The sequence below is a fragment of the Branchiostoma lanceolatum genome, chromosome 2, assembly GCF_035083965.1.
Source record: "Branchiostoma lanceolatum isolate klBraLanc5 chromosome 2, klBraLanc5.hap2, whole genome shotgun sequence".
In the NCBI taxonomy this organism is placed as follows: Eukaryota; Metazoa; Chordata; class Leptocardii; order Amphioxiformes; family Branchiostomatidae; genus Branchiostoma; species Branchiostoma lanceolatum.
In genome coordinates this window covers 25,570,288-25,586,676 of record NC_089723.1, presented here as the reverse complement: position 1 = coordinate 25,586,676, position 16,389 = coordinate 25,570,288, and the positions used below count along the sequence as shown (strand labels likewise).

The 16,389-nt window shown below is 40.7% G+C and overlaps 1 protein-coding gene across 1 annotated transcript in view; it reads right to left on the bottom strand.

Moving 5' to 3' along the window:
• Positions 1 to 16,389, bottom strand: part of LOC136428196 (atrial natriuretic peptide receptor 1-like) — a 28,925-nt gene that overhangs the window by 10,908 nt on the left and 1,628 nt on the right. The window contains exons 2-12 of the mRNA XM_066417536.1: positions 5,605 to 5,786; positions 5,341 to 5,454; positions 4,502 to 4,637; positions 4,012 to 4,106; positions 3,690 to 3,837; positions 3,312 to 3,396; positions 2,110 to 2,230; positions 1,331 to 1,411; positions 739 to 816; positions 409 to 513; positions 3 to 74 (exon numbers count right to left, since the gene is read on the bottom strand). Coding sequence (XP_066273633.1) covers positions 3 to 74; positions 409 to 513; positions 739 to 816; positions 1,331 to 1,411; positions 2,110 to 2,230; positions 3,312 to 3,396; positions 3,690 to 3,837; positions 4,012 to 4,106; positions 4,502 to 4,637; positions 5,341 to 5,454; positions 5,605 to 5,786 — 1,217 coding nt within the window. The remainder of the gene's footprint in view (positions 1 to 2; positions 75 to 408; positions 514 to 738; positions 817 to 1,330; positions 1,412 to 2,109; positions 2,231 to 3,311; positions 3,397 to 3,689; positions 3,838 to 4,011; positions 4,107 to 4,501; positions 4,638 to 5,340; positions 5,455 to 5,604; positions 5,787 to 16,389) is intronic.

Below are 16,389 nucleotides of genomic sequence, written 5' to 3'. Positions count from 1 at the left end.
ACCTTGGTGATGTCGTGCATGAGTGAGTACCGGAACATCCAATCGAGCTTGATTGAATCATTCTCCAGTATGTCCTGCAAAACATCGCCACGCATTGACAGACACGCAAACCGATTAGGCTTAGATCTTCAGCACGACAAGCTGATGCGAAATGAAAGGATAGATATAATTACTGTATTAAAAGTCCTAGCATTTACAGGATCAGTAATAACTAATAATTTATATCACACCTCTGAACCACTTCTGAACTTGGCTCCAAACGTTTGAGTGTGTGATGTTCGGCCAAACGAAAAATGTAACTAAGTATTTTTCGTGAACGCAACGCAGATATACTGTGGACCCTTATATTACATGATACATCAGCCAATGAACGGACTAGACGTAGGGGGATTATTTCAATAACAGTACCTGTAAACTTCCCTTGGGGCAGTACTCTGTCAGGATGCAGACATTCGGTGGGTCGATACAGGCACCGACAAACCGCGTCACGTGGTCGTGTTGTAGATCCCGCATCTGCCGCAAGTAGTTTATAAAGCAAAAACAGAACAGAAATGAAACAGATCTCAATTCAAGCATGTATTGCCATTAGTATCAAGTCATGATTAAGAATATGAAGTTTCTGAAATATTATCAATTAAGTGACTAAGTACACCATTTTCATCACATGTCTGCCCAAACGCATACGTAAGTTTTCACTGAGGCAGTCACAAATATAGACAAGAAGACATGCATGCTCACGTGTTTCAGTTCCAATAGAGTCTTACGGCCAAGGTCAACTCTTTTCCGGGAGACAACCTTCACTGCGATGAAGTTTCCCTGTAAGTTTTCAAGAGGAGTATGATTGAGAATCACATACACATACATAACTCGGAGCTTAGCCAAATAGCCGCCACGATAAAAAAACGACCCTGTCTTCTTGTGTTAAATTGAGCAAGCTCTAACTCGACTCGTGTAGTTCCTTGTCGTAGAGCCAGAAACTATAATTTCTAGCCTGGTATTGTGGCTTATCTTTCCTGTGCATTATCAATTTTATTACACAACACGTGGTATAGCTGCAAAGTGAAGTTGTTAAATTGAAAACCGTAAAGGATACTACCACACCGTAAAAGATACTACTAGTCATTTGCTTTTTAGGCAGCTAGAATCTCTGCAGGGCTTCCCTTACATCTATAACATAAGATTTACGTGACATGAAGCATGTGACTTATACAACGGGCTGTACTTTTTGGTAGCAGTTGGCATCTTGACATTTCATTAAGGGCAGAAGTTGACATATGATTGTCATAAACAACGTAATGCATGGAAAGGACTCTTGGTGGTCGTGACTTACTTTATAGTAGCCGACTTTGGTGAATATCTGATGCTGTCCGTCTGTCGACTTCATAGAATTGGGCGACCTTAAGATTGATCCCTGTAAGATGTGAGGAGATTCATCATCGCGTGACATTTCAGATGAGACAGGCAATAGATTGCCAATTCTTGGGAGAAAATCGCATCTTGCAACGGGTCAGATACGTGCATTGAGAGGTGTCCCTACGGAAGCATTGCATGACCTAGTGGTTGAACATCGCATCGATCTAGGCCACGTGCCACATCGATGTAGGCCACTTCGATTGCACTGGTTGTTTTACCAGCCGACCTAGTTCTACAAGATAACAATCTTTTTCTCGCTGAGCATCTTTGAATGGATTTCAATATTTGCAGGAAACCAAATTAAACAAGGCATTCCCTGAATGTGATACTGAACATTACATCTGTCCCTACGGATGTACCGTAGATTGCCAGTCATGTGTGTGAGTGGACCTGGGACGTAATTCTTTAATCATTGCAATTTGTTTCATAATTTGTTTCATATTACTATATGCCAGAAGCATAGGCGTGAATGTCAACTTTTGCATAATTCATATCGTCTGGCACAATCGTGACAGTAATCAAACATTATGTGACCTCAGCAGATCATATATACCTATAAAGTTGTACTTGTAGGCTAGGCAAGGTGCGCACACTGCACGAAAATCGGGACTTACCAATAGTGGTATATGTCAGCTAAGTCTGGTAATGGTTGCTTTTTTGCATGTGAAAACATGTACAGAGCGAAGAGAGACCCACCCGTGAGCTGCCCAGGCTTAAGCAGCTGTTTCTCCTACTAGTGCTGCTGATGTTGAACACGATATCTTCCCACTTCACTCTCCACAACATGCTGGTTAGTTCTACCTCCAGCTTCCATTTCCTTACATGTGGTAAAGTAGGGGACAAAAAGTTACCAACAAAACGAGCCGACGAACAAAGAAATACATATTTCTGTGGAACATGCTGCCAATGAGTTACTGACTATAGAGATGATGATGATGATTAGTTTATTTGCAACATGTGCACACACAAACCATTGCAGCCTTTCCTGGCTGAATTGGGGGTATGACACGTTTCTTAAAATTCATTTAGATTCATTCAATAACTGTTTACAATTTTACAATAACTCTACACTTCATTCAAAAACTGAACACTTCATTTAAAAAACTACAGTGCATTTAATAAGTCTACGCTAAAAGGTAAGATGGTACTCTTAAATCTACAAGTTCTGCAGCTGAACTGTGTGAAGTTGTCCTTCGTTCTCAGATCCCTACCGTGAGCGCTTCCCCATTTCGGAGGAAGCCAACTAGAGAAGGTGGGGGATTTAGATATAGACCAAAGTGCGAAGTTCACACAGAAATTGCGGCGTCTCAGGTACAGTGGAGTAAGTGACAGCTGTTCTAATGCTCTGTCATAGCTAACATAGTTTTTACCTAGAATTATTCTACACGCCCTCTTCTGTACAGCTTCTATGTAGTTTGACTGGAGAGTAGTGAGGCCATGATGCCACATAGGGTAAGCATACTCTAGCAATGGTCTTACAAAACCACAGAAAACAAGCGTTAAGTCAACAAGTCCGTGTTTCTTTAGGACACGTACCAGATAAATCCTACGGTTGGCTTTGTTAACTATCGAGTTTACATGAGCGGACCACTTGAGATCGGCCTGCAGGATCACACCTAGAACTCTAGCAAACTGAACTGATTCCAACTCTGATGGCCCTAAAGAACAATTTTAGATCTCAAAGAGTAGAACTAGAAGGATAAAAGTTACGGATTGCAAAGCAACGGTCTGGTGAAGAGACCAAGTAATGTCAGGAAATGTCTAGCAAAATTCGGCATTTTATCACGACATGCCGTTGCTTGCTGAAAAGTACGTATATGATAAACTTGCTAGTAAGTGCATGCCACCGTTGCTTGCAATGTATTTGACTTGATCAGCCCGTGAGCTTCAAAAAGTACCTGTAGGAAAAGTAGGACAGAATAGCCACCAACACCACGAGGCAGGATAGAGAGATCCCCACCACAGCAAGCGTGCCGAGTCGGTCTGAAGAGACAGCGAATGAAGAGAAACAGCAGGAAAGATCATTACCAACGATAGGCAGCGGAATGTAAAACGATCGGAGAACATTTTGTAATTAAAGATAGTGCAGTGTGATGATCACGACCAGTGAAATGAAGAGAGAAAGTAGAAGTCCCACGTTATATAGTCCAGGATGTTTTCCTTCACTAGGCACTAATGGGATGTGGAACGCCGATTACCCGGAGCTTTCCTTAACGGAAATGAATGGTGCAAGGAAATTTATAGTGAAAGGAGAAAGGGTAATTGATCAGTAATACCGTCGGGCTGACAGGCCGGGTTGTCGTTCAAGAAGCCACAAAACGGTTCCCCTGCAGGCACAGTCCCTCCCGGCCAGTGGATGTGAACTCCCGAAACGTCTTCAAACTCCTGCTGATTGCCAGGGTCGTGGTGGTAGTTGGCTACGATCTAGGTAATGGATATAAGGGCATGGGAGAATAAGGTCACCGCAGACGCTATTTACAACTGATCTACTCCTCCCTTCCGACCCCAAACAGACCAATTACCGCCTCTAATAAAATTTCTGAAGCATTGAGAGGTTCGTATTCAAGCCGTGAGCGGTACGTGCACCTGCAAACATACCTCAAATCGGCCTGTTGCTGGGTCCACCATGTCTAACAGTGAGAAGTCGTTTTCCCGGTCACCATTGCCGTCAATACTCACGTTTCCAGATATCCCTGTAATTTAACACATAAATCTTGCTAAGGTAGTAGAATTTTACTAATCAGACACGTTTAAATATTTATGCCATAGACTTTGATGTGAACATTCACTTTTGTAAAACTTGAAAGCAACCAAAAATACTGTTCGCCATCCATGTGTTGATACATTCAAACATCGCCAAAAGCGATCCCCAGAAAGTTCCATTTCGTTCCATTTCGCACTTTCTGGGGACCCGTCAAAAGCCATCCTCACCCAAAGCCCACATTATCCGCTGCTTACGTATGTACTCACTTGTTATAAACAATTTGATGAATAATCAAGGCAGAAGAAGACCGTTTCGAAAGGAAAGAAATCAGTTTTTCTCTTGTCTATTCTTTGATCTAGAAGAGAATGAGGAAAGTTTTCTTGCCTTCAAATGATTGGTTCCGCATCCTGTCTGTGATTGCTGTACCGTCACGTGGGTCCTCGCCGTTTGCGAGAGTCTCGTTCAGGGCGAGAGAGTACAGGATCACTGCGTCATGAAAAGCACCCACGTAAGCGTTTACCTGTGTTGCATCAAATGTGAACAGAAATGGAAAGATCAATGAAGCATACATATAAGTTCCACCACAGTACTGTAGAAAGCCGACCCGAAATTGACCTTTGTCTCCCAACACCTACCATACCACCTACCAAATATCATGAACATCCCTCCATTCCTTCTTGAGTTATGCTGTTTACATCCACAGCCACTTTACTATAGCAAAACCTAAAACATAACCTTCTGGCGAAGGTAATTATGTCACAACAAGAAGTTCTTCATCTCAAAACGTTTCTGTTGAAAAGGCTATTGGAAAAGCCCCATGTATAATTTGAAACATGACCTGTAAAAAGCTATTCTGTACCTACGTATACAGGACAATAGCTTTTCAAAACTTCAGGATAGATATCAAGTAGTTTGATACGTTGATGAAGGTTCGGCATCCAGGTAATTAGATACGCCAAATGAAAGTTGCTCAAGAACCTGGATAGAAATTGGAAACGGTCAGACGTTTCTGACAGCATCTTTAGACTTCACCTCATTAACATAACAATTTAGGGTTTTAGTTTAAAACCTAGTCCAGCTTTTCCCTTTAAGTCACGTCTGACGGAAGACAGTGGATACTGGCCGTTTCCAAATTTTATCCAATTGCTTGAGTAACTGTCATTTGGTGTAAAGTAGTTTGATTCAACGTTATATTTGTTAGTGCTTCTGTTGAAGTCGCTTACCAACTCCGGTCCGTGCGTGTAGTTGTGGTTCCGCTCAGCCATCATCTTCACCTTTTCCGAAAAGGCGACATAGTCTGAGCTGTTGGGCGCTTGCATGGTGATGACCATCAGGGCCTTATAGAAAACGTAATGAGAAAATAAATATCAAACTGTGTGATTTATATGCTTTGAATATTATGATTGATTTTAAACATTGACAACCATTCTTCATCCTTTGATATCAAGTCTGTCATCAAGTTTTAACTGCTGAAATGTTAATATTACCTGGTAGGCTTTTTTTGCGTCCCCATCCCTGCTGTCCCCTCGTGACCAGTTGTCGTATCCCAACTCGTCGCGTGGGAACAAGTTGACGTTGAAGAAAGCGTACTCTCCCGATGTGAAGCCCATGTCGTACGCTTGGAGAAGGATACTGCGAACGGCGTCGGCAGACACGCACAGAACCACAACTGAAAGGGCATCGATTATAGATTCGTTTGTAAAGTCTTAATTTAACTACTAGTAGATATCAAAAAATATCATTAAAACAACTGCTGTCAGTATGACTAACCAAATCACTCCTTGGGTGGTAACGAAGGAGAGAAGTGTTAAACAGGAAGGATACAGTGAAAACTGCTGACCAATATGACTGGACATTGATGCCATAGCTGGTGGAGTGGATTACCACAAAGACTCGTAGTAATCTAACAAATCTAAATTTCATTCGTACATGGTTGTAAAACATGCTTTATCATTGCCATTGAATACTGATTTTGTGTTGTGTAACTTGTGTTACTAAGAGGCACTGCTTTTGGGTTGCAATTAGAGAGATACCAATCGGAAGACGGATCGAGGGCAGATCGAAATTACATTTGCGTCATTATGTCGTATTCCCAACGTTTCATTGTGTGAATGACCCTTGGGTTAAATTTATTGATTTTCTGTCCGTCTGAACGTCTGAAGACTACCTCTTCTTGTATCTGGCACGCCTGTTGATTTACATATATTCACTTCACAGGGTTCAACGTATCCAAACCAAGTAAGGTGAACATACAGATATCTGATGACTCTATTTCTATACCAGGAACAAGATATACAATTTAGCATTGTATGAGGAAAAAGTAGTTGTTTGAATTCCTTGAAACATAAATTGACACCTTATTTTCTACATATCAGAATCTTAACAACATTCGTGCCCTGGTTGTACGTACGACTTTAATCATTTTGGCAAGCACCTCTAAAGACAACCGTTGTATTTTGCTACGCCTTTCTGGTGCTATTCCGACTTTAAGATGCTAAACGAAACCGTCTATTCAAGCGTAATATTGGCGCTATGATTGAGGCAAATGTAATCCTCTTTCGTCCCTCTAGACTTGTATTTATCGATCCTCTCAACTTCTTCGGCTCCTTGATAGCCTTGCAAGAAGTGATGAATCGTTGGTACTACTCGTATAACTACCTGGTTTTCGGAAAGTGTCTAACCAGAGGTAGTCCTGTCTTTGTTTGTTTGTTTGTTTGTTTGTTTGTTTGTTTGTTTGTTTGTTTGTTTGTTTGTTTGTGTTCAACCAATGAGTAGACAGTGGTGGTGATAAACTAGACCCTAGACACGGCATATCTTGACCTTGAAGAATCAGCAGCACGAATATCAATCAATGTTTCCCTGAAATGGAAAGGGCACCCGATCGTCCAAAGTGGTTTCTGACACCGCTTGATCAAGAATCTGGTATTTTCTCACCGCATCGACCACGAACGCTGTAATTTGACCAGACTTTACAATACCACGCAGAGCGTGCATCCCATTCGCTTCTTGCTGGCGTCAAACACTTACATTGTAATTCAACGATGTGCACAGATGAATGTGTGATGTGGATTTGAATAGGATAATTTGTAATGTGGATTTGCACAGGAGAATGTGCGATGTGGAATAAGGCTAGGGTGAGGCATGTTTCTAACAGTAAGACACTGTGGTCAGGGTTATCAATGTGTTTTGCCAAAACGTAACACATCTTCTAATGTTATGATCTTTACTACATGCTCTTGCAAATAGGTGCTCACGCTGAAGACGAACGATTTTCAGCTAAACTGAAGGAAATGTGGCTTCATTAGGTTGTGTCCAAATATGCAGGACATCATTCAGATACCTGATGTCAATGTTATATGAGTTAGCGCCATGTAGTATGTAAAGGTTAATATGATAAAGACAATCCAGGCGATAGAGGTTCACTTTACGATGTTCACGGACCGACATAATGGAAAAGCCCATCCCTTTCTCTTTCCGAAGCTTGGAATTCATTTTGCGTGAGTCAGTTAAGTGAGGAAGTTCGCGTCAAGTACTTTTCTCAAGGGCATGACATTGCCTAACCACTAGTCTAACCACTATGACATCGATACCGTGTATTTAAGTTAAGTGTTAGGTGTCGTATCACTAATTGCAACGTTGTTGACTCCAACACGAAATGGTTCAAGAGTTGGCGATTGAGTTTGATGTCTTCACTGACGTGTCAAAATGCAATTTTCGTGTAAGGGTGTGAGGACACACGAAAGATATAATCTTGTGACGGATACAGTGATTACATTTTGTATCACGCGTTTTTTTAATCCAGGCAGCTAGAACCTGTTCAAGTCGTGGGAGCTTGGACCTGCAGACTGCGTCACTGGGTGTTCATTGACGTTCATCCTCCTAATCCTATATTTGTTTCCGCATCTCAGTTCCCAGGTTCTCCCAGGCTTTAGTGATAGATAGATTGATGGCAGTGCAACGGGGTGTAAGACAAGTTACAACAAGATGCCGACAAAGGTCCCCAAACATTAATTAGTAAATAATCCTGGGTGACGTTTTAATTACTTTAGGGACCGAGGAATGAGCCAGGGATTCTGCGTAACAAATGAGATTCCCCAGCTGAGGCGATCCCTCTCGCTCAGAGGCTTTATTCAGTAGTTGCAGTATGCATCTCAATTAAAAGTTTTGTCTAAGTCAGTTAAAGTACGTGTTATCCCGTAAGTTCTGTACAAACTTGTATAGCACTCAAAACCTATATTTCCTGTATAGAAAAATCGATATATTGTTAACATTCGTTGTAAACTTTTCATCAAGGGTCCTTTCTTTTTGACTCTTCCTATGCCAGATCCTCGATAATCCCGTCAACTAGGCTCGTACAATTACTTCAACTGTCAGACCGCGTTTGATCCAAACATGGTTAACGTCAAGATCGACTCTACCCCGTGCCAAGATGCCCTTGTAACTTTGGGAGCGAAGACTTAAAAGCCAAACCTTGTAAGTACTCCAAGATTACGCACGGCAATGAAATATTAACGAGGATATCGCATACTCATGTTGCCGCTACGCCTCTTACCATGGCTCCATTGACATTTCAGAAGAGTTTTAGACTCTGAACATTAAGGCGTGCAGTTTTGGTGAATATTTGTAGAGTGTCTGTTCATAAAGGTCAGCAAACATCTGGCGTCAGCGGATGAAAACCCTCAGCCTCACAGCCTTTATCTTGGCAAGTATATGAGGGCAACGACTACATGTACAAGATCCCATTGCACGATCGATCTCACAACTTTCCTCTCTGAACCTCTCTCTTAGTAGTTGCTTCCTAGTTAGATAAAACATAAAAACAAGCTACGTGCATCGAGAAGTTTTAAAAAACTCTCAAACCAAATGATAGTCAGTAGACGGTTATAAGAATGGATTTTTATGTGACTGTGGGGATGTTAGAAACAACGTAACTTCATAATGAAAACTCTCAAACCAAATGATATGCAGTAGACGACCGTACTGGATGTTAATATGAATGTGAATATGTTAGAAACAACGTAACGTTATTTTGAATCAACATATGATCAATGATTTCTATAATTGTATATTCTACAGATGTTTGATTCTAGCAGATATTGATGGCGAACGTGTCTTGGCTGAAATACGGATTAATCCGTAGGCACATGATATATGACAAGTCTAACATCTTTAGATCGTTACTGCGGATGTAAATAGCGGTGGGTGTGACGAATGGTTTGTAAGACCCAAAATAATGGTGAATAACTCAGGGTTGTCGACAAGCTTTGACTTATACGTTCGTTAAAGTGTTACATATGTCTCCACACGCCGCTACTACCCATACATCATGAGTAACGAGCCTGATTGAGCATGGTATGTTGTAGGCTCTACCAGATCTACAACTCAATACAACATGTTCTAGAGTAGTTTGGATATATGCTAATGACAACCACGACTGCATTGACGGCACTTAGGCCCCACTGACTTGATTATATGCATCCGTGTGCTCATTTATTTTCGTCCGTTTCAACAAAAAAAGTTGCATCCAGATTGTAAGTCGTGCAAAGACATACTGTAATTTGTAAAAAGAAATATTGGAAAGCGGATACTAGAGTCGTAAATTGCCAAAGTCAATTTGTTTGGCCTTAGCCCAAGGTGAAAAAGTTCTATAGTTCAAACATGGATAGAATTGCACATAGCTTGCCTTGGAAGTTGCAAGGCTGAGGGAAGACAAACAGTCTAGGTTGACACAAAGTAAGACTCACTTCGGTAGTAATTCTGAATTCATGGCACAATTTAGCCATAAATGTGATTTCTGTAGACAACGTGTTCAGGTAATCGCCTTTAGAATTGCCTTTACTCCAAAAATAACTAGTTGGAGCCGCGTTTGTGTGGTGATTCGGATCGAGCAATCACGATCTAATTTCTCCGCGGAAACATGGCTGGCTCCCTACCCCGTTTGCATCGTTTAATACCACTACAACACATTTTTTGAAGTAAGGTGTGGCTCTTAGGGGTACGAGGTTCACGTTTACGAACAAATTACATAGGTACCGTACATGGTCAATATAGGCTCCATGGGTAGGAATGTGTTGACATGTTATGAATTTAAATCTGAATCTCAGTTGAAGAGTATATGTTGTACTCGTAATTTCTCGAACTAGTTTGGTTGTGTAAGGAAGCCTGCCAAAGATCGCCTATATCTATACTTTTGTAAATAGACTGGTCCAGAGGCAGGAATGACATTATCATGTATGTGGGAGACATTTTTCAATCTTCAATATTTATCCATACAATGCCAAAATTGCATTATGCCTGTCGGCAAATGACGGTGATGATGAGAACAAAGGGTTCATTTCCAACGTCTATGATGTATTCCGTTGAATGCATCAAGTATGCAACTTACAATACTAACGTATATACGTACAACTAAGCTGTCATTTCCAACATCAAAATATCAAGCTTATATCATTACAGATCTGGTGAATGTATTCTGTGCCTGGAATCATGTTTCCAACAAAACATTCAATGCTTACTTTATCAATCAGCTGCCGCTCGCTCCACCTAACGTAACATGACCTATTTACGTGCAGAACCTATTTACGTCCGGTTTGGCTCATGTCCACATGTCGCGGTGTATTATGCCAAAGCCTGTTCTCATGAACAATAAAGAACGTCATAAGTATGATCCTTAGCCATCTCCCTCTATTATACAAAACAATGAAAAAGGTTTACGTCCAGCGACATAACAGAATAAACTCCTGAACCAGTAACAACAAGTTGCACGGAAGCGTCACGCATAACGTATTTCATATTCAATTCGACACCGCGTATTTTATCATGTTTTTCTAACTTGCACGATAGCAAGTATCTTTTAAAAGTAGCTGACGTTAAACCTTTCTTTGATATTCAGACTATCCATAGTGATTCGAGGTTTGAAACTCTTACCAGTTTTAGGAAGGTTCGATACAACCTAACCCCGCACCGGAGGCTAATTTTTGCACGGCAAAACATAATGGCCATGCGTTTACCATGTGAACGCCACGTGCCGCACATGTCGGGGAAATTCATAGATAAACGTTGTTTTCTTTCATCGCGTCAAGCAAGTGCCGGGGCAGACATAATGATTTTACTGTCATTGGTCTGTAGAATACTTTCGACAGTTACTGTGCATTTTTTTTCTGGTCTATGTTCTTCAAGCATAGCGCTAGAAGGGAAAAAACTGTGGACGATAATGGGTTACCCTAGCACAATTTTTCATCATATACCTCAGTATAAATACATGCTCGCACGGCGTTAGATAGGCGGAGAAAAACTTACAGACCATGCATTTTTTTATAGAAGAGCTGATATTTCTGACCATGGGTTTAAAATTTGGCTCTTTCCGCGCGGTTTTAAGATAAATACGTTTTGGCTAAATCGGACGTTAATTGGTCATATTACGTTAGAGGCTAGAGAAATAATTGAATCAGGGATTCAAATTTCCCCGGTGCAATATTGGCGGCTAAATCATATAGTTTGTACTGTCATTCCCAGCCTAGGGGCACTCTAATAGACAGATACATGTTTATAAGAACTGGCTAGTAGTATTCTTACTGGAGACGTATTTTCTGAAACTAATTGAATGAACGCATCACAGCTATACATCTTTAAGATCCCCTCTTGCTCCGGTAACGCTTGAATAAGACGTTTTGTGATCTTCAGTAGTCCAGCTGTCAAAGTTAAGAACCCATCACTGATGTCTGGAGACCGATCCTTTTTTCTGTCAAGATGCCCAAAGGCTTATCCATCTTTACGTCAAAGGTTATATATATCATAACTAGATATGATAGCAGACCAGCTTCCCTCATTCAACACCCAATATCTGATTACAGTAGTATGTATTTTACACACTGGCTGGATTGGACGAACATAAACTAATCCACCTGTGAGATTGCAACACAAACTAATCCACCTGTAACATTGCAACACAAACTAATCCACCTGTAAGGTTGCAACACAAACTAATCCACCTGTAAGGTTGCAACACAAACTAATCCACCTGTAACATTGCAACACAAACTAATCCACCTGTAAGACTGCAACAAAACTAATCCACCTGCGAACTAAGCCTCCTTTGCAGACCTCTTGGAGCGCAGGCGTTCATTTTTTTGAGGAACCGCTCAAACGACGGCAAAACGATCTCCCTCGGCAATAGAGTGAACCTTAGCGAATCAGCGCTCCCCAAAAAATGAACACCTGCGCTCCAAGAAGTCTGCGAAGGAGCTAACTAGATCCAGCTGTAATATTGGAACGCCAAATAACCTAGCCTAATGAAAACTACCCAAGGGTAGTGAAAACAAATTGTTTACCACTGCGATCTATATGAGATCAGTCATAGAAACGTCTTCTAATCTCCGAATCTAGCAGGTTCATCCCATTCACCATTGGTGAGTTATTTTCCCTAGACGAGGGGTTGGAAACGTTATTTGATCTTGAACGATATGCAAACAAGCAGCTACGCACCCGTCTGTCACACAACTCTCTGCGCATTTAGAATGCTCATAACAGTCTACATCATGGACACACGTTAACTTCATATTCAATTTTCTTGGTTATAAGTTTTGATGTAGATGCTGATGAGTTGAGAGGATTTCTATATAGATGTCGAAAAGTGTTATTGAGCATCCATAATGGCTGGTAAAAAAGGACGGTTAGAACATATCTATCAAGCTGTAGTAAACTCATTAAACCAACGTTTTTTTAGCAATACCGCATGCAATGTGTACTGTGGGGCTATTTGAATCCCTGATATATTCCGATGAAGCTTGCGTCACTGGGCACACATGTTGCCAGATATGTTATCATACAACAGGCAATATAGAGGAAACATGCAAATCGAGCAAATTTGTTCGTGTTTTGTTGATGTCCCATAGGAACATGCATAATTGCATATCGATACCTATAATGCATGCAAGGGCTTCATTCTAAATCCACCGTTTTGCAGCTTCTTGCTCTGAATATAGATGGAGTGGGAACTCTGATTTGACCAGTTGAATGAATAGCAGAGAATGTAGATTTGCATGCATACAAGCATTTCCTTGTAAATTGACTTCAAATTGTACCTTAAAAATTTAATTCGTCACTTTGATACGTCGAACAGATATATCCTAAAAGACACACACATTTTGAAAGCTTTACAGCCACCTTATTCCTTTGAAAAATTTCTCTATTTTTCTTATCAGAACATCTTTCACAGCATAGTTATGAAACCAACTAAAATATTTACATTGATTTGAAGGGCCAATTTGATGATATCGTAATCAATCGCAAATGAACATTTTTGTAAAAAATTCCCAATTACTACTTTCTGGCTAGGCTCAGTGCCTCAAAGGTTATCATTTTTAATTCATCAACAAAGAATCCACCAAAACTCACCGCGATTTTTTTACGTTAACTGACGAAAAGAAAAACAACCCTGTTAAGCTATCAAAACCCACTCATTGCAGAAAAGGTGGGACACTTCGTCTCCCACTGCTTCCAAAAAAAAGGAGTCAAAATCTAAAAACTTAGATTGTATTTCGTAGCGGTTTTTAGAATCGCCACTTGTTCCACTTGTCATTATTTTCAACTTGCACTATCTGTATACTTTTTCTATACATTGTTTCATGTTGAAATTGGCCCTCGAGCAGGAGTTAAACTTAATTTTCTCCATGAAAAAAGGCTTTTTCATGGAGATACTGTTTTGCTTGCGTTTGGTGTTTGTGTGTATGTATGTGTCACCGGACGCTTAAAGTCACCATAACTGTAGAACCTGTACATGGATTGTAATGATTTTTTGGTATGTGGGTGGATGTTAGGAGGAAGAAGGTCAAGGTCGATTTTGGGCCCCCTGGCATGTGTGACTGGAACTGCAATGGCGTATTTGTTAAAATCTTCAATGTAGAAGAACTGAAGAGTGGATTGACAGATCGTCATGTTCTTTGGTACACAGGTAGGTTAGACCAAGTTGTACACACTTAAGTGCAAACTATGCAAATGAGACCGAATTTGCATAAGTAAGGAGGTAAATCGTTTGCATGGGTGTCGTCGGATGCTTAAAGTCAGCATAACTGTAGAACGTGTAGATGGATTGTAATGATATTTGGTATGTGGGTATGCGCTGGGAGGAGAATGGTCAAGATCGATTTTGGGCCCCCTGGTTTGTGTCCCTGGAACTGCAATGGCCTATTTGTAAAAATGTTTTAAAGGGGTATAACTGAAGAGAGGAACAACAGATTTTCATGTTATTTGGTACGCAGGTAGGTTGGACAGAGATGTACACACTGAAGTGCAAATCATGCGAAGTTAGTGTGTTTGCGTGTGTGTGCGCGTGTGTGTATGTTTGTGTCACCGTGTGTGTATGTATGTGTCACCGGACGCTTAAAATCAGCATAACTGAAGAACGTGTGGATGGATTGAAATGATATTTGGTATGTGGGTAGGTGCTGGGAGGAGAAAGGTCAAGGTCGATTTTGGGCCCCCTGGTATGTGTCACTGGAATTGCAATGGCGAGTTTGTAAATATTTTGCAAGGAGAATAACTGAAGAAAGGAGCGAAAGATTTTCATGTTATTTGATATGCAGGTAGGTTGGACAGAGATGTACAAACTGAAGTGCTAATTATGCAAATTCATACTGAATTTGCATAAGTAATGAGGAATATCTACTCTATTGTGGGCTTTGAGGTCGCACCATCTGTTGGTCTCTTATCTAGGTCAGTAGCTATTCATAGCCACTTCTCCCCTTGCCCGGCCAGTGTGGGTCATACCATTGAGCGATATAGAATGGGGGGGAACTGGTTTAATAAAAAAACAAAGTTTCTTGGAGATTTTGGGTCCTAAGACTCTTGTTGTCATTTGTGGTGCTTGTTTGCAGAGTAATACAATCCTTTATCCCGTGTCAGAGGAAACTATTTCACGAAAGATAGTTCAATTTTTTCAGAGTACCAATTTGTTCACATACACGAATCAGTTTGTACACATGAACATAATAATACTTGCAATAGTATGCAGAAGGTGGGCCAGTTCGACGCAACATTTCCAGAGTACGTTTCCCATATTCTTTATCACATATCGTTTGATGAACGTACCACGCACTGACAATGTCAGCGCCACGTTCAAGGTGGATCTTCTATCATTTCATCTTTCTATCATTTAAGTGTGATTTATGTTGTAATTGTCTTAAATGTTTGGCAACTTGAGTTAGGACGTAATCTCGAGATTTGATTCGTACGCACGCAATGTAACCAGAACGTTCATGAGCGCTAATCGAATGTTTTCCAGCATAATAGTACCAGCGTTGTAGTAATCATAACATCACCGTTGCTGGAATGGTTTGCAGGCCTTGATGGATATAGAAATGACTTGATTGTATTTGCAGCCAATGCCAAAACATGTTCTAATGTCAAATGTATAATCTAGTGATGTGCAACTACGTCACTCAAATCTAATTGTGTTTTGGGTACTACAAATCATGTTTCAAGGTCATGCGTTCAATGTGGTGACTTTTAACAATAAAGCAACAGAGCAACATTATTATGGCTAGCTATGTTCTTTTTTCCATACGGAGGTATAAGAGCTGGAGCAGGTACTGTTCTTTTCTTATTTCCAGAGCATTTCCTGGGTCTGAGGTCAAAACATAATTTACAGAGACTTTTTCAGCTTACATGTCGTCCCGTGGCCCGAGAACCATTCGTAAGGCTCCACACAATGGCGGTTTAACTCAGACATTCATAGACTTGTTAAAGATTGACTGCGTGCACTCTAATGCATCCACAAGAGACTGAATTATCTTGTCCTTTCTGAACGGTCCACTGATGATTTGTCAGAGGTCAAACAGAGTGAAAGGCACGCTTTTATTTAAACAAGGTTACTCTGGCGTTTTACTGTAACCTCACGAAAATCTTTTCCGGTGGCCCACGGACCCCGGAATGCTTTCATTCATTACCTCTTCCAATGCGTTTCCGCACAAATAGAGGAGCTGTCATTACTTTGCTGTGCCATGCATTTTGCACAAACGGTTTTTGTGGGACGATTTTAAAGCGATTTTCAACTTATTTCTGTGAGCAGTACGTAGCATACTACGTCTTCAGTAATAACACACAATCATGTAAATGCGTAAATACAACTTGTATGGGATGCGTACAGAATAAAAATACGAACCGTAGCGAAGCCGCATTGTACTAACTTTATATACCACTAGCTACTCAAAAAAGCACCATGCCTCACCTCAATTGAGGATGACTGCTTTCCTTTTTTTACAAAATACATGCTG